The 22,708-nt window shown below is 40.1% G+C and overlaps 1 protein-coding gene across 2 annotated transcripts in view; it reads left to right on the top strand.

Annotated features, from left to right (window-relative positions):
• Positions 1-15,009, top strand: part of PROX1 (prospero homeobox 1) — a 53,373-nt gene extending 38,364 nt beyond the window's left edge. For both annotated transcript variants that reach the window (XM_032611806.1, XM_032611814.1), the window contains exon 5: positions 9,384-15,009. In XM_032611806.1, the coding sequence (XP_032467697.1) occupies positions 9,384-9,569 (186 nt within the window). In that variant the 3' untranslated portion in view covers positions 9,570-15,009. The remainder of the gene's footprint in view (positions 1-9,383) is intronic.
• The last annotated feature ends 7,699 nt before the right edge of the window (positions 15,010-22,708 follow it).

Below are 22,708 nucleotides of genomic sequence, written 5' to 3'. Positions count from 1 at the left end.
TTCCCAGCAAGCTAGGACTTCCTTTTCTGGGGCTGTGGGAGACATGGTTATTTATCTTGGTATCTATAGGCAAGGTTGCCAGTGGGATGTTTACACAGTTTAAAATGTATACACAAATTATTAACAGGTAGCATCGATGTGAAGGCAGTCTTCTTTATTACCTAAAGTCACAGTTTTTCCAAATGCTCAATCCCAGCACATTTTATCAATGTGTATGTTATCAACACCTGAAACGTATAGGAATTTTATTGTGAATTCTGTATTTTGTGAATACCCACTCTTAAAAGGTAAAAGATTCAAATTCAGGTGAGGAAACAAAGAAACTCCTCAGGGCAGGCTTGGCCCTTCCTTCGCGCTGTTGAGAGAAGTCCACGTGAGGGGTGATGGCCAAGCCCATACGGCCACACAGCAGACCAGAGTCCACTGCCTGGCATCCTTTGCCATGGCGCTCCACTGTCCAGTCAAGGTAGATCCTTAACCTCCCTCCTTGCAGTTCCCATGTGACCCTTCGTTCTTTTTATTACATTCCCTCCAACGGACTGTTTGCACCATGTCCTAGCCAGGCGCCACTTTGCCGGCATTTATAAGAGCTGGTGTGGCATCGGGGGATGGCGGGCAATTTCACTCGGAAGTGTATTCCCACAAGCCCAGTGCAGGTCCCTGCTGTAGCCACAAGACAAGAGACAGGCTTTCCTTTTGCCACTTTTCCTAATTATCCCTGCAGTTCTTGCAGGCTGGCTGAGAGAAACCTTGAGGCTGTTGCGTGGACCTCGCCCACTCAGGGTCCTTCCCAGGACCTTCCCCAGGTTGGCCTCCCCGCCCCCAGCTCCTCCCTTGCATATTAATATGACACTGCATGGTGCTCACAGAATGGAGCAGCTTCCACCAGCTGAAACCTCTGATCCCAAACCCACTAGAGAGTTTGGCTTTTGGAGTTTGGCAAGAAAGCCTGTTGCCCATCAGGTCAGCATGAATAAAGATTTCTTTCTTCCTTTCTTTTTTTAAAATCAAGCATCAACCGACACTGCCCCCAGAGCTCTTTTTCTCAAGACAATTTAACCCCTTCTCCCAAGTACATTTATTTTCTATTCTGAATCTGCGCGTTATTTTGTGTTTTCTCTTTTCCTGTGAGACAACCAAGAAATCTACCCTATGTAAAATTTGAAAGCCAGATCAATTCTAAACCATCTTACCACTTTTAAAGTATGTTTACCCAGCTTTGTAGGAAGAATGAGACTGTTTGAAGGTCACATACTTTTCAAACCTTGGTTGCAACACGTTTGCCCCGTTTTGAAACTGTCTTTATCAGGCCGAGAAAACGAAAATCTATTTGACAAAGTGGCACTCTGGCCAGTTTATCTTGCAATATGGCTTTAGTTCACTGAGTCTATTGATTTCCTTAAATTAATGTTTACAGAATGCTACTGAATTTCGCTCAACAGAACGTTGTTCTTTTGAAGGTTTACAAAAAATTGATACAGACTGTTACTGCCATGTGTTCCTTTGCTTAGACGGAGGAAACATGGCGGGGGGGGGGTGGTTCTTTTTTCGTTGTTTTGTTTTAAGGATAGCCTTGAACTCTCGCCACTTCCTATAAGCATTTAGCCTTCACATATTTAAGTAGCAAAACATGTAAGTAGGAGGTGAGCCCACTCATAGGCCTAAAATTGTGTGGGCATCACACTGACCTAATCCTGTAAGGTCCCTGAAAGCTGAAGCCACCTGGAGCATCAGAGTCAGAGAGACTTGAGTCTGAAGCCCGGTTGTGGCTGCAGAATCTTCCTCGGCCTCATTCGGTGTAGCGCCTGCAAGCAGTTTTGTAGCCAGCGCTCCCTGAATAATTCCAGTCCTTTGAAACAGAGGTGCGAGCATCCTATCAAATTTTAAACGCCATATAGCCATTTGGTAGGAACTCTTAAATATAACACCTTGCTCTTTGACTGTGGTACTCGGTGCCTAATGCACAAAACCTAGTCTTTAGAGTTGATTTTAAAATTGGCCTTTCCAGGGAAGCTTCTGTGGCCATTCAGCCCCTGACGGGATTCTAGTCACAATCATGAAATGACTGAAATAAAACTTGGGAAACACAAAGCAACTTTTCTCAGTGTGTTGACTCGGCCAATAAAATCAGCCACGTGAACCTCCTCAAAGCATCTCTCAAGACACTGCTTCGCATACACTTAATAATCACAGTGAACTGGCTCCTAGGAAGTGGATGGACTCCTCCTTAAGGTTCTAACCACCACCTTACATTTGGATACTATTTGGATACATTTGGATACAAAGCCCATTCGTGCCTGTTTTCCCATCCAATCCTTCCCCATAATGAGAGGGCATTGGAACACAATCTCACCATCCCCTGCACCCTTTCTGCCCTTCTGAAGGGCCAGCTGGTCCCCGGCTGTACACGCAGAATAAATGCGTGTGTGACTGCTAAGGGAGACCCCCCTAGTCGCAGCATCTTGTCACCATCTTTCATAGCTCCGCGATTCCCCTCTTCCACCTCTGGCAGGAGAATTCAGTGAGAGTGAGACAGTGGAGGGGAACAGCAATAACGCATCTGTCCTTCCCTTTTTGTCTGATAATCTCAATGAGGAGTTACTAAAGCATCTGAGTTTATCCATTGAAGTCCGCTCTGTCTGCAGTCTAAGTCCCCAGTTTGTGCCACTGCCGTCAGGAGATATGTCTCTCCTTGATCAATATTTACTTAACAAACATCAGGGATGGGAGAGTTTGTTTAGAGGAATCACGTTGCACAGTAGGGTGAATGAATGCTCGGGAAAGTACTTCAACTTTGTCCCCTTTCCTACGATCTTGATGTTTGTGTGTGTGCCGCGCACAGATGCCCTTTTTCTTTTTAACTTCTCCAAAGACACTTAGAAGTTGTCTAGAAAAATGCCTCACTGTATATGGTTACGGTTAGTACATTCTTTATCCCTTAAGAGAACTCACGACGTCAATTCAGTTGCAAAAATCCTGGCCCAAAGTTTGCTTTTCCTTTTGTGCTCCAGTACAGGTTAAACATTTTGGAAAGGCTCTTAGGATGAATTAGATGCGCAAGCAGCTTCCTTTGGCCCCTTTCAGATGAGTGGAAGGGAAGAAAATGCAGATGGAAACAATAAGAGCGATTTGACAGGGCGACCCTAACTATATACTACTGATGGCATGACATCTTTTTTTAGAAAGCCCAAGGAGAAAAGTAGCTCTCGAGATTTTCAAAGCCTCTTACCCAGTTTTCGGAATCAGACGCGTTTAACTCTAATAATATATACAAACACCACAGTGTTGAAGTTTAGAGATCGCCGTTCTTTCAACTTCACTCAAACAATCGCTTGAAGGCTCAAGTCAGTGCCTTCAATGGAGTTGACTTGGAGGCATCTGGGTCTAGTTTGAGGGGTTTTGTTTCTCTGTGGGTAGAGGCCGGGGCGGGGGACTGTGGGAGTTATTTATTTATTTGATTTTGTGAATCGGAGTTGTAAAAGCCATCTGAAATATTCATGCAGAATTGTCTGAGAAGCCCGTTTCTGTTTTATTTACTGCACGGTAGACCAGCCACGGCGGATTAGTTCTACAATACCCGTAACAAAAGCCCAACAGCTGATGCATGTGATGTTAGGAGGTGACAAAACAGTTAAAGTATGCTGCTGGCTACAGGCAAGCGGTCAGCAGATGCAGACAAAAGGGTTTGTGACAAGAATAACTCTCTCTCCAAGGCGAGCAGTGAAGAGTATCCAAAATACCAGTACCCTTTTCTCCTTGACATGGTCTTCTTACAGTCAGCATTTTATTGCCCTTTTATAGTATTTTTTTTTTTTTTAATGGAGGAGGATGAAGAAAGAAAACCCACACGCAAACTAATTCACCAAAATACTAGCCAGGATTTTACTTTCCCATCAGTTAGCCACTTCTGCCCATATATGTGTTTCCTTTTCCATTTCCCCACTGAAGTCTGAAAAAGAAAAACAGTTTAAAAGGTGAACCTGAAAGATGATCTCTCTTGATAAGATCGTAATCTACTGATTGATTCGCTTGATAAGCCATTTGAGCCATTGGTTATCGGGGAGGGGCCAGGGAGAGAGGTCAATGCCTGGTTTGTTTTCTGTCCATTTCAGCAAAGATCATTCCACTGATGAAATTCGGCCAGTGGGCCAGTCTTTAAAGGGGATGGAGGATGGAAAGGTATCCACGGGGAGCTGTGAAAGGGGCAGGGTTTAGGTCCCCTGCAAGAGGCTGATGGATGAGCCTATGGATGTTTCCGAGGTGTGAAAAATCGGCTTCTCTATCTCCAGAAAATAGGAGAGGCTGTCTTCTTTTTAACCTTTGTAATTCCCCTTCTATTCTCTGTGACATTCATTCAGCTGCCAAGAGCGTTTGGCAAGGTTTGGGCCAGTGAGCACACTTCCAGTGACCGCTAACCTTGGTATGTCCTGACACTTATGATGAGTGTCTGCAGGACACAGAAAGCAGGCAGCCTGCTATGTCAGGCTTTTATTATGTACTGCAGAGGCTAGGGACAGTCAGTTTAATAAAACAAATCATCCTTGAAGGTAAAGCAACTGGGAAGAGGAGGAGGAAGACGGGGGGAAAACGTGTCTTTGCCACTCATTCTGATTAAAAAAAAAAAAAAAGAACAGCAAAACAAGCACTCACCCGACACACCGTGCGTGCGCGCGCCTTGCACGCACATATGGGCAACTCGGGCACGGGCTGACAGACTGGAAAACATCCTCCCATTTCTCCCGTTTCATCTAAGCCCACGGGGCCCTCATGTGCTCTGAGGAGACTCAAGTGCAAACAATTGTGGTGAAATGGGAGGATGCTGATAGCCAACCCCCTTGAAATATACGAGTGCATTCAAGTACCTCCCCGCAGTCATATTCTCCTCCAAATATCAGAGCAAGGAGAGGCAAGACCATTCGGGGTGAGGTTCCTATATTGGGATGCCTTTTATCAAAGCAAAGTTTCCACTCTCCTCTCCTGAAGAACACTCAGCACTCCCACAATAGCCTCAGAGTCCCAGCCAGAGACTTTGGAAGCCTTTTGTTTTTCCCCTGTGGCATGTCCAAAGGCACGGCCTTCCCTCCCCCTCCCCGCGGCCTGCATTGTCTTGCATTCCAGGGACTTGATTGACTGTTGCCACCTGATGCTGAGGAGATAACTCTAGGGTTCATTCTGCAGATTGCTGGGTTCTATTAAAAGAAAGCTAGATAAGGGATTACTTGTCACTAAGGGATTTTCTGCAGATGTTTATTAGTGATTGGAAATCCATTAGGTGTGAAGAGCTACTGAAAAAATATGGGCAACACCATTCTCATTACCCTGAATTCGAAGATACCCCCCAAAAAACATCAGAAAGGACTCCCCCGCCCCTTACTCTGTTAAATGGAGTTGGGGAAACTTTTCTGGCAGAGAGGTACGGGTCTCTTTTTCGTGGGTGATAGTTCTACCTGTGGATGGGATTCCTTGGCACTCAGCTCGGTTGTCATTATAACTTTCTTTTACCTAGCCCAATGCATTGCATGAGTATTGCCTCAAAGTAAGCAAGAAATTAGCAAACTATTTGCAAAGAATTCATCCCTTCCCAAACATAAACCAATAACCGTAGTCTCCTCTTGGGAATCTTTTGTGTCATGTGCACTTATTTTGAAGTTACTAGCTCTTCCGTGGTTTTTCTAAACCACAGATCCACAGCTTGTCAAGGTTTTGATGCCTCTTCTAAGTAGGACATTGCATTAAAAAGGAGCCAGCATGGTTTAATGGAAAGACACCTGGATAAGTTGTTTCACCTGAGTCTCTTCATCTCGTAATTTCTTCATCTCATAGAATCTGTTTCTTCACCTATGAAATGAGTTCTGAGATCTATTTCAAGTCTTTAAATTCTGTTTTCTATCCTTACTTTAAAATTCCTTTTTTTTTTTCAGTATTTAGGGAGAAGGTAAGTGTGACTCTAGCGCAGTGTAGAACAAAGCAGAAGGCAGGGTCTCGTTATGAACCGTTTATCAAAGATGATGCGAAAGAGCTCTGTGAAGCATTGTGAGGGATACGCAGAATAGAAGCCAGGACTTCCTCTCTAAAGACCTCTTACGATAAATTCATTACATCTAGAAATAAGTAGGTGAAAAGGCAAATAACATCAAGACACAAATATAAAAGATGTTAAAGGACAGCCCAAGGTTACTGCCAAAAGAAATGAATGTTTAAAACAGGATAAGACCCACTAAAATCCAGTAACCAGCATGGCGAGTGATAAGGAATAACAGGGTGGAGGCTGCACGTGCCCCCAAAGAAATTACTTTGAGTTGCTCTCAGGCAAACCCTAGAACTACGTTTCTTCCCTCCTCCAGGGCTGATGCCGTTCTGGACGCACCTCCCTCCTCTGACTGTCTTAAACATCAGCCCTGCTCCCTTGGTCCCTGGCTCCCCAGATCTCTTGGAGGGTCCTTGGAGTGGGTGGGACTTCATCTGGAGCCGCTGCCATACCCTCTGTCCCTGCAGCTCTCCGCCAGGCCAGGCCGCATCCCCGAGTGTTCAAGGAACATAGATCTTCATCGTGGATCTGTTGCTTATGGGCAGGAAAACCACTCTGATAATGTTTCTGTAGCATTTGGCTAACAGCTCCCAAACCTAGTAGTTAGAGTGGGTAGTTGCACTGCATAACTGTTCTCCAGCCAGAATCCCTCTCTCAGTAATGCCCGTTTGATAAAATGTGAAGGATCATCTTTGGGGAAGAGGGAGGAGTACTCAAAAAGGCTGCTTAATGACTTTTTTTTTTTTTTTTTTGCGGTACGCGGGCCTCTCACTGTTGTGGCCTCTCCCGTTGCGGAGCACAGGCTCCGGACGCGCAGACTCAGCGGTCATGGCTCATGGGCCCAGCCGCTCCGCGGCATGTGGGATCCTCCCGGACCGGGGCACGAACCCGTGTCCCCTACATTGGCAGGTGGACTCTCAACCACTGCGCCACCAGGGAAGGCCCTCTTTTTAAATTTCTTTTTATTTTTTTTTTTTACTTTTTATTTAGTATAAGGTGACTAGGAGGGGTGATTGCTCTTCCAGGCCCTTCCCATCCCACAAATACTCATGTATGTGCAGGAGGTTGGGGAGAAAATCATCAAAGTTCAGTTGAAAATACAGATGAATTTTCAGCAGGGAATGGCCTTTGGGGTATATGGGTTTGCACATCCATGGGGGACAAGGTGATGTTTCCATGATTTTCCAGGCAGTGGTGGGGACTGTGTCCTAAGAAACTAGCCAATATCTTTGGGAGGGGCTTCTCAAACTTTTCACTTGTTCTAGATTCTGATCAGCCCCAGATGGGGGTCCTTTTTTTCTGGGGTGTTATTAGGTTTCCTTCAAAGGACAAGTGACTTGCCATGGGATGCACTGAACTTCTTTGTCCAACTCCAAATATGTAAGACAGGGATGTCTGGTATCTTTTTCATTCTCTTTAACAGTTACTATCATTATAGAAAGGCCCACTGCACAAATTGAGAAAAGGCGTGGAGAAAGGGGTCAAATGTGTTCAAAATGACAATCCCTCCCTTTTACTTTGGCAAGGGGCAAGTGTGAACAAAGATGAAAATATATACCTCTTGTATATGCGTAGACAGATCTGTCTACACATATAACTGCAGTGCATTTTACTTCCTCGTATGTCTGCACTTACTGTAAAAATAAAACATTATTAATGTATAAGTACCCCACTAAAAGAAATCTACGGAGTGTCAGTGTGTATTTGGAAAATTATGAGTACATGGAATGATTCTGTGAATCCATTTCCTTGTTGTGGGGAAAGATAGGCCATGCTTTACCATGTAACTTACAAAGAATACTGAATAAGTACATGAATAGCTATTCCTTTCCCTAGACAAGAGGTTAGACTATTAAACAAACAACTATTATAAATAATTAATAAACATACACAAAAAACACCCACATATATACTCACTGCTCTGGGAGAAAAGGATTAACAGATAGGGATTCTGAAAAGAATATTTGAAGCATGTTTATCTTAGAGTACAATGACTTTGAACGATTCCCTTAATCTCTCTGAGCCTCCATTTTCTCACTGTAAAATGGGGTTAATAATCACAGAGATGTTGGGGGAACTGAATGACATAATTCACATTCAGTACATAACACAGTGCCTGACACATAATAAGCAGTCCAAAAATGCGGGGTTTTATGATTGCTATCAGCTGCATAAATCATCTCTCATGGAGCAATTCTAATCTCGAGGTAAAGTATTTTCCAATGTAGGATTTTAAGATTCAGTACAAATTTTGTATTTTGGGATTCAGTGTTAGTATCATTATCTTACTCTTTTCTTGTACATAGAGAACAGGCATACCTCAGAGATATTGCAGGTTCCGTTCCAGACTACCGCAATACAGCAAATGTCGCAATAAAGCGAGTCACATAAATCTTTTGATTTTCCAGTGCATATAAAAGTTATGTTTATGCTATATTGTAGTCTATCAAGTGTGCAATAGCATTATGTCTTAAAAAGTACATACCTTAATTAAAAATACTTAATTGCTAAAAATGCTAACCGTTATCTGAGCCTTGAGTTGCATCTTTTCGCAATAGTAACATCAAAGAGCACCGATCACAGATGACCATGACAAATATAATATTAATGAAAAAGCTTGAAATATTTCGAGAATTACCAAAACGTGACACAGAGACATGAAGTGAGCAGATACTGTTAGAAAAATGGCGCCGATAGACTTGCTCCACACGGGGCTGCCACAAACCGGCAATTTGTAAAAAAACGCACTATGTATGAAGCACAATGAAGTGACGCAAAGCGCAGTAAAGCAAGGTATGCCTGTACTTTATAGTGCAGATTATTTTAATATACAGTTTAACATCTGGGTCAACAATCCTCTGATACAAGCAGGAAACTAAGATTTTTGCTATCTTCACCTATAGTGTGGGTTTAGTTTAGTTTATATCAAAGGCCAATTATTATTCTACTCTTGAGAACACATTTTGTTTTCACAATGGAAATATGATTCAAATTCTGAACGATTAGGTGGCGACTTGCTTCTGGAATACACCTGTTTAATGAAGTGAGGAATCCCAACAGTATGTCGCCTTTTTTCTACTCAGATATTCACAATGGAATCGCAGTTTTTCAGTAGTTCTGCATGTATCCTTTGCACAAGTCTTTTTCTAAAACTCTATAAAGCTGTCAACCCCACATTACAATGCTACTATATATAACGACTTTACATAAGAGAATAGAGGCCGGCCATTTTTAGAAAATGCAGGTGCCATGTAAGCCCCTTTCTGAAAGAAAGAACTTAGCTCAATTTCCTTTGAAGAACTGGAGGCTTGAAACTGAAAACTTTATTAATGCCATTGTCTCCTTGTATCAGCAGGTTCCAGAGAGATTCCTGGAAGTTGCGCAGATCACATTACGGGAGTTTTTCAATGCCATTATCGCAGGCAAAGATGTTGATCCTTCCTGGAAGAAGGCTATATACAAGGTCATCTGCAAGCTGGATAGTGAAGTCCCTGAGATTTTCAAATCCCCAAACTGCCTACAAGAGCTGCTTCATGAGTAGAAATTTCAACAACTCTTTTCGAATGTATGAATAGTAGCAGTCCCCTTTGGATGTCCAAGTTATCCGTGTCTAGATTTTGATTTCATATATATGTGTATGGGAGGCATGGATGTGTTACAAAATCAGCTGGTAATCCCTCCTCATCATCTTTCTCTCATTTTCTTCTGTTTTCCATTGCAAGGGGATGGTTCTTTTCCTTCCGCCTTTAGTTTACTTTTGCCCAAGGCCCTTAACATTTGGAGACTTAAAATAGGGTTAATTTTCAGGGAAAAAGAATGTTGACGTGTGTAAAGTCTATATTAGCAAGGAAGGGCATTTTTAAAAGATGCTTCTGCTGGGTTGATGGCTTATTGCGCACGGCGGTTGGCAGAGGGAGACCCGTGACACAGCACTACTCTGTAGTCAGTGATGTGTCTCTTGTTTTTACTGCTGAGAAGGTCAGAAAACTCAATGAAACCACTTGATAAACTTAAATATTTTGTTTGGTTTGAACTCAGTAAGTCGCTTTTTATCACACATTTAAAAATAATGCCAGTGGTAGATGAACAACTCACTTTTCACAAGTACCCCAAAAGGTCAAATTTTAAAAAGAAACATAATCACTAACCGTCAAGTCTTTCCTAAGAGAAATGGCAAATGCCACAAGCTAGTACCATTTTCTTTGGAGGCAAAGCAGTTTTGTACAAAACTGACTCTTTCAAAATGAGACTGGAAATTCATGTGATTTCTAGTCACCTCTCGAAATTTTGCAATAGGTTCTTCTTGGTAATAAGTATCTATCGTTTTTCATACAGAAAAACCCCTATAACGTGTTATCATTTTCTATTTATCTTGCTTCAGATACTAAAAGGCACATAAGTTTCAAATTTATTCTTTGCTCAACTTTGTTTATGTGGTCTAAAAGAATTATCATTTCTGTTTAATATTTAACACTTCTTTTTTCAAAAAACACTATTTTCTGAATTCCTTTCTATGGTAAGGAATAAAGGACATCCCAACTTGACCATAAGATTCCTGCCTACACTAGAAGTTTGTTAACAGCTGCTAGCTGACGCGATCTTCCCCTCCTGAGAGGAGTACATATGAGAATGACCTATTTTCCTATACATTTCCACTCTACCCTGATGGATATTCAAAGTGGTGACGGTCTAATTTTTAAGTGTTTCTTCATTTTAGGTACAGTGTTTTAAAGAAATGGATACAGTCTCTTCTAATTCAGAAGCTAGTAATCGACCAAAACGTGAAGAGTGTATAGAATAGGAGAGTTTGGGAGTTAACCCAAAAGATACAATTTCAGCACACATAAGAAAGCTAGCTGCTATTTCATGCTTTCTTCAATGGTTCTCCTCTTTTTTCTTTTTCTTTTTTTTTTTTCTTCCAGTTTTTCAAAGGTGTCCAAAGTCCCGTACTTGCTTTTAAAAAGCCGTATGGCATTCACACTTGTTTTCTCAGATGGGTTTTGTGTGCAGATGCAGTAAGAATTCCTTTTTTATTCTAATAGTGTTTTCCAGAACCCTCCCTCCCCTTTAGTAACTTGATCTACATCTCCTAAAGTGACAAAGTAAAAAAAAAAAAAAAAAAAAAAACCTGGTATTTAGATCGTATACAACATAAATATCGTTTTTTCCTTGATTTTTATAAAAATTACATTTGACTTTGGAGACTGCAGGTTGACCTATGTAACTAGGTGACCCAATCGCTGTCATTTAACATCATTTATAAATTCTGCTGATGGACAGGAATGTACGAAGGCAATTATTGTCAGCACAAAGCCTTAAAACCTGCTGACTTTAAGTTAAACGGCGCGGTCCTATGATGCCTGCGTCATTCAGGAGACGTGGCCTCTTGCGGTGTGGACAGAGTGCAGTGGCCCGGGCTGGAACACCCTGGGCCTCACTCTGCACCCACAGCCAAACACATCGCCCAGCTCGCAGGCTCCTACACAGAGCCATGAGAGCCAATTTGTTCTTGTTCCGGCTTGTTTGGAAAAAAAAAGTGTTTGGATAATCATCACATTGGAATAAAATGAAAACCCCCCCAAAAAGGAAAAATCCAATCAGCACAAAGTAGGGAAGCAATCTCAACTTGTGGTCACACTCTTTCGCCTTGCTTCACGCCCAAGAGTATGACATTCATTGTTCACATCAGCACAGAACTGGGTCTTTGCTGTTCCCGTGTAATTCACATCACCATTGTGTTGCCATTCGCAAGGGTAAAAGGCAAAAACCGTAATGTCTTCACCTATAAAGATAGATTGCTAGTATCTTCCTGATCTGGGGCAAATTCAGTATTGATTCCTGACGTATTAGAATTTTTAGTATTATTCTCCCCTGCCTTTCTAATTGAAATAGACAAATTAAGCAAAAACGTGTGTTCACAACCAAATGTTGATGCACTTGTCTACAATAATATCCTCTCAATGTTCACTGAGGCATAGAAATTGTTTCAGAGTAGAAATTGCAGCATGAGGAGAAACTCACCTCATTGTCCTGGAAACAGAACTCAATCATTTTGCTTTTAGGTGATTCTTTTCTCTTTCACCATCATAAAATCTTGTGCCTCCCAGTGCATTGGAAAATGACAAAAGCCTATCTCTCAAAACTCCTATTTAACAAGTTTTCTTTAAAACACCATCTTTCCAATCTTAGCTCAACTCTCACCAAGTAAAAATTGGCGACTTGGGAGAAAGTTCACTTTCTCTGGTGGGAGGGTGAAGGACTAGGGACAGTTTACACAGGGAAACAAAGTCTAAAGTCCATGCTGAAATACCACATTTCCACTTATTTTCTGCTAACCCTAAATTATTTTTGCATCTACACTTGAGGTTATAGTCTGTGCCTAGACCTAAACGCACCAGCGGGGGGATTTTAAAAAATCCTTCAAAATTCCAGTTTTTTCCCACAAGTACAGTTGTTCTCGTGCCTTCTGTGGCTTTCGATTTCATCTTTTTGACTTTATTTCCAATTACTACAGCTGCAATAAACACTAGATTTTTTTTCTGGCTGTTTGACATAACGTTGATAGCTATGCATATTTTGTGTCTTTTTAAAACAAAGCAGGAGAATACGTTTTTGAAGAAGAGAATTTTTAGAACAGTTTGATACCGCAAATTATTTTTTCCTCAATCGTTTGAGCAGCATTCGAGTTTTGAAAATTCTTGTAGAAGCCAATTTTTTGTAACTGTGGTGCAAATCTTGTGTTTTCTTAGCCTAATGAAAAGTAGTATAGAAGCAATATTTCATACCATGTGCTATATATGTGTGTGCAGATGTGTGAACATAAAAACACATACACACATATACACACATGTAAAAATATACATATATATATGCGTGTGAAGTGGAAAGCTTACCTTTTCCTATCTAGATTTAAGGACCTATTTTAGGCATTCGTTATGTTTTGTGAAAAGAATGTTCTATTTGCAACAACAAAACATTTAATTCTTACTGTATCTCTGGCTGTTTAATGAGGACATTTCACTTTAAATGGTAAAACAACGTGGAAGATGGTAGAATGTAGTAATTATTTAAGGAAATGTTCACCCACATATTCCTGAAGTTTGCTTTGTGCCTCCAAGTATTATTTCATTAAAGTGTTTTATGTTTGCAGAATCTTTGTTGCTGTGCTAGGGATGTGGGTGAATATCATTTTAAAAAATTTTAAAAACAACAAAAAAAAGCAAAACAAAAACACTAAAGCAAGAGGGGAACTTTTATAAAGCAATGTAAATATTTAACCTCATGGCTGTTGTTACGTAAGACATGAGATTTTAATAAATAACTACATTCTCACAACATCTGTTGAATTTATTAGGAACACTTCAGTGACTGTATAGACAGTTGAAAGCATTCTTGAAAATCCTGCTCTCTACTTTTAAAAGATAACAGTCTCTTTCATCAGATGTCAAGGGCAAGGGTAATGCAGTTTCTGTAAATTTATGAAATTTCTTTTCTATGTACATGAAGACATTTAGTACGTAACCTCCCTCCCCCCTCACACACACACATACATGCATACACATACAGGTTAATATTAAGTCATAAAGCGAAAGATCTGGGGGCTTTAAAAATAAGATGTCCCCCAGAAGCAATCATAAATTCATCAAAGAAAAAGTGGTTTACAGACTCCCCTGAAAGAAGCAGTGTACATGTGAGGACAGAGCAGAATCTCTTTGCCATGTATATTATAGAATCTTCATTGGTGTGAATAGTACAAATGTTTCGTTCTGGTACAAACTCTGTGTTTGCAAATTACAAGAAGCATTGTTTTCAAAAAGCTCCCCTTAAAAGAACGTAACTGGTTTCTGTGAGTAAAGCAGTTACTGTATTGCACTTACATGTGATGTTGAAGGAAATGCAGTTTTGTTTTCTGTAGATCTGTTGGTTGTAAACCATCCGTAAGACTAAAGCTAAAATGCTCATATTCAGAGCTGGGATCAAAACTGGTATTTAACCTTTGCATCTTCTTATAATCATCCTTCTAAGAATATAATGGAATCTGGAAGCATCTGGACTTTGAGTCTTTTCAACTGAGCCCTCTCTCAAACCTGACACCCTGAAAATGCACAGACATGAACAGAAAAGGCAAACAGACTGGCTCGCTTTTGTGAAAATGGCTTCATTCTTTATTTTTAAAATATTCAAATATTCTCCATAGGTGGGAAAAGCAGTTTAAAATTGTATATTACCACTTCAAAATTAGAATTAGAAAAGCAAATGTATTTGGGGTTGGTCTCAGCAATACCCAGAAAAATCAAAGGTCCTGGCTTCCCCCAATATTGTCCCAGCCATTTCTCATATGTATATAGTATAAACCGTGACAAAACACTGCCTTTATATTATTTAGCAATATGTTGTAAATAGCATTATTAAGCTCTTTTTTTTGTAATAAAGACCCTTTGATCTGAATATAGTACAATAACTGAACTGATAAAGTCAATTTTTGATTTTTTTTTTAGCTAGAGGCAATTTCAATTGTGGATTTTTGTTGTTGTCTATTGTTCTGAAGACTTTGCATAATTTATTGGTTTAATTTATCCTAATTTATTTGATGAAGGTGTACAATTTTGTATTACCAAGGATGTACTGTAATATTAATTGATATGAGAAAAAAACAATGAGACTCCCTGTGTCCATATTAAAAAGTAAATAAAAAGGTGCAGTAGACAATTGATTTTAAAGTAAAAGTAAAAAGTTTAGTTTGGCAGCTACTAAATTTTAAAACAGGAAAAAAAAATAGTTGTGGGGGGAAGGGTGGGAAGGGGGTTTTACTTTGTGTGTTTAAGCTTTTGTATACTCTCCAAACTTTTACCTTTTGCTTTGTACCACTTAAAGGATACAGTAGTCCAATTGCCTTGTGTGCCTTCCATCTTCTCTTAAACTGAATGTATGTGCAGTATATATGCAAGCTTGTGCAAAATAAAATATACATTACAAGCTCAGTGCCGTTTGATTTTTTTTTAAACATATGACATTTAATTTTTGGACCTGTGTCCAGTTGTAGGACAGCAGGTTCGTTGTGACTGTAATATCGGTGATGGAGTTTTCCTTTCTCTCCCCACACTTGGCGCTTTATTTTATTTATTTATTTACTTTTGGCCACGCAGCTTGCAGGATCTTAGTTCCCCAACCAGGGATTGAACCCGTGCCCTGGGCAGTGAAAGCACAGAGTCCTAACCACTGAACCGCCAGGGAATTCTGGAGTTTTCTTTTTATTGCAATTCTTAATTATGTTGATACAAACCTAGGATCGATGCATGCAACTCCTAGAAATGATCTTTTTTATTTCAGACGTTTGTAGTAAATGGCTAGATTTCTGTCTGAAAGCTCTTCTCACAGATTTAACTTTAGCCCTCAAAATTTAAAAACAACAAACATTTTGGTTCAAAACAATGTTGTGAGCTAAATTCAGTTCAACGATTGCTAATGTCTCACGATTTGAAGAACAAGGAAAGACGTTCCCCAAAATCACAGAATGGTAAATATATTATTTGAAATATGGGGAGTGAGAGCCTGTATTGTTTCTACTTGGCTGAACTCAGAACTAAGTCCTAATGTAAATTCAAAACCTTTCTAAAGTGTTCCTTTAGACATGACTGGCAGCGTGTTTCATACTAAGAACACTGGTTGTGTGGCTTTCGAAATTTTTCTTTATCTCTTTTGCTTTGGTCTAAAATCATGTCTCCTTTATCTTCCAATCAGGAGCATGAAGAATCAGCAGAAATCATTGACCCTATTAAGTGTCATTCACAGCTGCACCTCCCTTTCTGTCTGCCATATTACTGTTCAGTGAGTCTTCATCTCTCAGATGGCTTCATTTGCTTTTCCCCTCAATGATGAAAACTTGGTATTTTGACCCTGTTGTCATGAGGGTGCTTAGAACCAATGCAATCTCGAAACTATTAAGTGCTAACAGTACTTTTCCACTTTCAGCTCTTTTTCTATCAATGGCACAAACTTAAATTCCAGTCTTCCTAACTAGATTGTGCAAAAGAGCATGCCTGTGTCCCTCTAGGCCAAAATATTTATTCCCTGATGGGAGAAAAAAGGGAATTCCCCCCAACTCCCTTCTACCTGCTCTTGAAAGGGAGAAGGCATTTGTGGTAATGTAATGACTCCCATCTTCTGATACTTATTTAACACCAATCTGCTTTCAATCAGATTGGATAATCCAGGGAGAGACTAAATCACTGAGAAGTTACAGCAGGCGGTAACGTTTTCTGAGAGGAGGTTTATTTAAAATGTTAGCTTCAAATCATTGCTTTTGTGACGAATTATTTTGTGCTAGTCCAGAATAATATATACCATCCTTCTTAACATTGATCTGAACTCTGATCACAAAACTTTTTCCACATATGTCTGTCTTGATGCCTGGCATTACCCTTGCTATACTTGAAGGGGTAAGTTGCACCAACTAATAATAAAGAAAAGGTTAATTTTATTCATCGGTACCTCCATTTATCATCATAAATGATTTACACGTTTTTCTTCAAGACTAACAGCTAAAGATCATCACATTTTTACAATTAATTTACTCACACATGCTAAGGTGAGGGATAGACGTCCCTGAATACAAGTCATAGGAAAACATCAAATATTTACTGTATGTTACCAACTTCTGGGGTCTATGAACACTCCCGAAGGCATAAAACACAAGGGAGGTATTTATAAAGGAAAAGAGCTCATACAATTTTAGAAAACAGCTGATATGATATCTAAGCAAAATGGTGAAAGATTACTAAAGAGATAAATTGTGCCACACATGTCCCCCACGCCCCACAAGCAATATAACCCTTTGGAGGGAGGGTCAATACTGCGGAGGAAAAAACCTAAGGGGTAACCTTTCTGACTAAAGGAAAATAAAGAGAGCACTGCCTTGGGTGTCAGAAGACCTTCCTCCAATCAATTCATTTCTAAAAACCTTTCTGTGGCCTCCCTGGGACCCCAGGGCACAACACTTAACCCTTGAGTGTCCAGGAGACTCAAAAGAATTATAAAAGGCTAAAGGATTCTTAGAATCAGTGCAGCCACCATATTGACTTTCTCTGAAGGATTTGTACGTGCCAAAAGAAAAAAAAAAGTTTGTCAAAATGTTTTCGCTTCTCATAAGAAAGGGAATTTAAGTTGCAGGGCAAGACAAGGGCAAAATTCTGAAGTTGGCCAAGTGTGACTTTGGATCTTTTTCTCTCTGTTCGTGATCTGTTCTCCCTTCAGTAAGTGCCTCTGCCCCCTGCCAAGCATTTAATGCTCTCGTGTGGCCCCAGCCCTTCCTCTGTTCATGGGGACTGAGGCATCTACTAAAGGTAACATGAAGAAATCACTGACTTGGTGTGTTCCTCTTCCAGTGGTATAGGCATTAAAAAATACATGGTGCATTTTACGTTTTCATACTAGGGCCAAGGGCGCCTGAGTGATTAGGGGCTGGAGGCCTTCCCCACCAAACACAAGGCCAGGCCCTTTGAGCCGTATAACTCATGGCTACACCTTGCCTGAATGCAGTGTCATCTGTCTGGGCACCCTTCCTCTCTCTCTGCAGGATTTGTTTCCTGCCCGTTTTCATAGAGTCCTTCCGAATGACTCCAAAATCATTCAGAAGGAGGGACCCTTCTCCACCACTGGACGTTGGTTTATTTTTCTGGTTAGACAGGAAAATAACTAGTGCTGAAGAAATTTTAAAGAGAATATAACTCAGTGACTTTTGTTCCCGAGATCTCTAGGGTAATGTGTATTATCTCAAGGGCCACCAAATTGGGACCTCTTTTAACCAAAGGAGCTTTACTTTTATATTGGGGTACAATAAAATGTTCATTTTTTTAAAAAGGGTGTTCCCTGTTTAAAATAACAATGATCTCACCAGGTATAATAGAACAAATCTCTAAGTATGAATTTGAGTATTAAATTCAATAAGTAAGTTCTGTCAAACTTTCATTTAAAGAAAGGAGTTCCACGAACTTATGGTTACCAGAGGGGAAGGGTGGGGAGGAGGGATAGATTGGGAATTTGGGATTGACATGTACACACTGCTGTATTTAAAATAGATAACCAACAAGGACCTACTGTATAGCACAGGGAACACTGCTCAGTATTCTGTAGTAACCTAAATGGGAAAAGAATTTGAAAAAGAATAGATACATGTATAACTGAATCACTTCGCTGTACACATGAAACTAACACAACATTGTTAATCAACTATACTCCAATATAAAATAAAGATTTAAAAAATATATGCTTGTTGATAAAGTCAATCAATGAAAAAACAAACAAAAAACCAAAATAATAAACGTGGGATCAACCCAATTTTCCACTTACAGATGAATTGATTAAAAAAATGTGGTATATACATACAATGGAATATTATTCAGCCTTAAAAAGGAAGAAAATTCTGACAGAAGTCGTAACATGGAAGCATCTTGAGGACATCATGCTAAGTGCAATAGGCCAGTCACAGAAAGACAAATGCTGTGTGATTCCACTTATATGAGGTTCTAAAAACAGTCAAATTCAAAGAGTCAGAAAATAGCATGGTGGTTGCCAGGGGATAAGAGAAGGGAATGGGGAGCTATTGTTTAAGGGGTATGGGGCTTCAAATGGGGAAGATGAAAAAGTTCCAGAGATGGATAATGGTGATGGTTGCAGAACCATGTGAATGTACTTATTGCCACTGAATTGTACACTTAAGAATGACTAAAAACATAACTTTTATTTTATGTATATTTTACAATAAACATTTTTTTAAAAAGGTAAAACAAAATAAAGAAAGGAGTGCTCTGCTAGACAACAACCCAATACTCATGGGGTAGAGTAAGAGATCTTTAAGGATGAATGTGAAAATTAAAATAGTACCTTCCGTGAGTTCTAGCAAACCTTCAAAAGAAAGGGATTATTTTTATACTACAGAAACAGCACAGAGCCTGCCTGACACATGGGTTTTTTTGCCGAATCACCATTAGTTCCCTTTCTTCTCCCCCAGCCGGTGGCTTTTGTCATCTTGCCGTATTGGTTCCAATTGTGATCTAAGAACTACACCCAGACCCATGGCAGCTTCCCAGGACATTCAAATTTTGAAGAACACAGACGTTCTCCAGGAACTGAAAGTTTCTTCCCATGCCTCCTGTTTCCTGGGGCCCTTGCCCTCAGCCTCAGGCCTATAGATGCTGTATGTAGCCCCACCTCCAGCCAGCCATGCTTGGGTAGGCCCCAGAATAGGAGTGGAGCAGCTTAGAAAGATTAAGGTGCCGCAACAAGCTGAAACAATCACAAGGGCTGCCTCTACCCTGGCAAAGGGAGGGTATTATTTGCAAAGCCCCCTGATGGGTGGCCCAGGTGCTAGCTAGACAGGCTCAGGAGATAGTTTGGCAGCCACCCTGGAAAAAATGCCTGTGTCTCTGCAAATAAATCTGCCAGTGGAGAAAGCACTGGGTTTTCCCCAGTGCTTGTGCAAACAGTACTCTGTGCTTTGCTGGTATTGGAAATTCCTTGGTGTGAGCAGCTCTAGACCATGAAAATCGGAGCTATGGATTTCTTGTCATTGTTGTTACCCTTGACCTGTTGGGAAATAATTTCAAAAATCAATAGTCCTATTTCCAATTATTCACAACATGAAAATTGTTGGTAACCAGAAGAAACATTTTCTCTAAATCCCTGTTCACTGCTCAGCAACTGACAGTGAGCAAGAGAGTCTTGAAGTCTGACACAGAGGAAGGTTAATGATCACGCACCCAAGCGTGGTGTGGGCATGTACCTCTGAGTATGGGTATCTACATTCCAGAAGAAATTATGAATAATATATAGATTACCAACTGAGTATTATTTGTATCTTTTCCCCACTCAATATCCAAGAATTTGTAGAATCAACATTATGGTTAGATATGTGAAAAATCTCAGTGAAATGGATGCATCTCTAAGCAAAATGAAGGTGTCAAAATTTACACTAGAAGTAAAAAGTTTTAATAGAACCGAGATCCTAAAAGAAATTGAAAAGGCTGTCCAAAAAACAATACAAAAACAAATATAATCTCCTCTCCTCCAAAGGCACCCGGCCTCATAGGTTTATGGGTGAATTTGATTCAATATTTAAAAATATTGGATAAACAGTTCAGACACCTACATCTATACATATATATATATATATATATATCCCAATTTTTTTATGAAGTTCACACTTATTAATACAATTGCAAAACTCCTAAGTAAATTCCAATCCACCAGTAGAGTAAAAATAAAATACTATACCATACTATAAACAAGCAGGGCTTGTAATGAAACTGAGATGAAGGAAGACCCAGATTTACTGATTTTCTGGGTGAAAAGCAGGAAAAAGTTTATTGATATGCTGATTTGTTTTTTCTACCTTCTAATGACAATGGAGACAAATATATCTTATTGGGGCTGTCAGCTAATTTTTTCTTTTACTAGGGCCAAGTAGCCTTTGCTCTTTCAGCCACTTCAGTTTGCCAGGTTGCCTAATTCAGAGGCCGTGTCTCATTTTAATATGTCTTTTTGGAACTCCGAGTCTTTAAAAGAGTCAGATTCATCTAGTAGAGCTTTAAGGATTTCCCTCAATAATTTTTTTAAAAAAGAATAAAAAAAGGAAAAGAAATCCAGAAAAGTAATGCTAATTAAAGATAGGCTATTTCTTCTACATAAAAGGAATCATGACTTTTTCATTTTCTGGAATATTGACCTAAAATTAGAGCCTATTTGTTTATAGTATGAGAGGAAAGGATAAGATACCAGGCTCTAAAGAAGTATTGACTTGGCCAGCACTGACACCAGGCCATCTGGTGAAGCTTATGAATTTCCATTGCTTAGAACTTTGGAGAGGGACGTGGCAATATACTTAATTTTTTTAAATGTGCATGTTTTGGCCTCATCAGCCCCACATCTAGCAATCAACCTTATGGAAATAACAATGCATAAGCAGACAGGAATCACAAAAGCACATATTCAGTTAGGTTAAAAAGTGTGCTTTTATTTTTTTCTATAACTCAACTTAATCTCTTCCTCAAGCTCCTTTTTTGTCTGATGGTAGAAAATAATCTAGTCACTTTCAGATGTGCTCAACCTTTTCAGACGAAGTTCCATCCCTTTCTGCTGCTTTCCCTTAGGATGGCATCTAAACTCTTGGGTATTAGCAAGGAGAAGGAGGCTTCTGGTTCTTGGCTGGTGTTTAATAGTGCCAGGTCCTCTGATCCTTGAGCAAGGAGCCCTGAGACTTCTGATTCCAAGGTGTCATCAGGCCACCAGCCTTTGTTTGCTAACATGGCTATTACTGCATTGAGCTTCCGGCCTGCAGGGTTCATGCCACTTTCCACGAAGGCATCTTCAGGCCTTCACTGGCTCACTTTCTTCCCCATTATATTTCCGTCAGGGCTCTGGACACAGGGATGTTGGACACTTTTCTCAAGTCACTCTGAGGTCTATGCTCTCTGCCCCTGGCACTCATAAAGTCTGTATGTACCCTATGGAGCCACACTATGTTGGCCCATGGCATTTCTGCGTGGCTACTATATTCTAGGTGCCAGGCAGCACATAGATACAAATCCCTTCTTCTTTACTCCAAACGTACTTGGCTGCTCTGTCACCTCCACCCAAACCCCAGGCTCAGCCCAGGACAGAAGGTGCAGGGCCCCTTTGTAGGGAAAGGGTCTGATTAAGTGCCTCTTGTCTTAGCCATTTTGTCCCCTAGACTAGGAAAACTTCTTCCAACCAGTGAAGGTGGGCCAGGCTGGCTCCTCATCTGTTACCACTCTGTTCTTTGTTGAGGACGAGGCTTTACGCCTTGATTCCTTTGACTTAATTTTTGAGACTAAAAACACTCTTTTCTATCACAAAAAAGTTAGGCTCTGGCAAATTAAAAGCCTTAACTTTCAAGACTATTGTCTCAACACTGAGTTTTAAGACTCTATTTTAAAATTCAAAAGTCAAAACCTTGATTCTTTGTTCTCTGCATTTGCTCCATGAGTCCCTTCTAGAAGCAGTGCTTGCCCATGACTGAATGAGGACAAGTCACAGATACTGGTTTGCAGCTGGGAGGACCTCAGTTAATATGTCTAAATTTTATGTGACATGTTCAGAAATACACATTGCAGGATTGTATGTAATAATAGAAAATGGTAGACAAACTAAATATCCATCACAAGCTGAATTGTTAAAGTGAATTGTGTTACTTTATGCCTCTTTCAGCTGAACTTAACTTGGGTAGAACTGACCCCAAGAATAACCATTTCCCTAGTATGTCATCACAGCCACACAAAAATTGTATCTGGCTTCTCCAAAGCTTTATTTGTACTTTCAGTGGTAAGATTTGTATTTTGATTCCATGGCCTATGGAATATTATGCAGCCACGAAAAATCTGAGGATGAGCAATAGCTATGTAGTGAAATGGAAAGTTTCCACAATACGTTCTTGAGTTTTATAAGTAAATGTAAGAATATGTCATATAACATGACTCCACTTTGGTGTTGTTTTTCAGCTGATATATCTATCTATAGCTACAAAGCTCACACACGCTTGTGTACAGGCACACACACACACGTGTGTGCACACACACACCACCACCATAGTAAATGCTACTTTTGAGGAGTAGAAATGGGCAAGGAAGTGTTTAGGTGAGGGGGTAATTGTCACATTTACTTTAT

Source organism: Phocoena sinus, chromosome 1, assembly GCF_008692025.1.
Source record: "Phocoena sinus isolate mPhoSin1 chromosome 1, mPhoSin1.pri, whole genome shotgun sequence".
Taxonomy (NCBI): Eukaryota; Metazoa; Chordata; class Mammalia; order Artiodactyla; family Phocoenidae; genus Phocoena; species Phocoena sinus.
The sequence above is the reverse complement of the archived record's forward strand: the minus strand, read 5'-3'. Positions and strand labels throughout refer to the sequence as shown.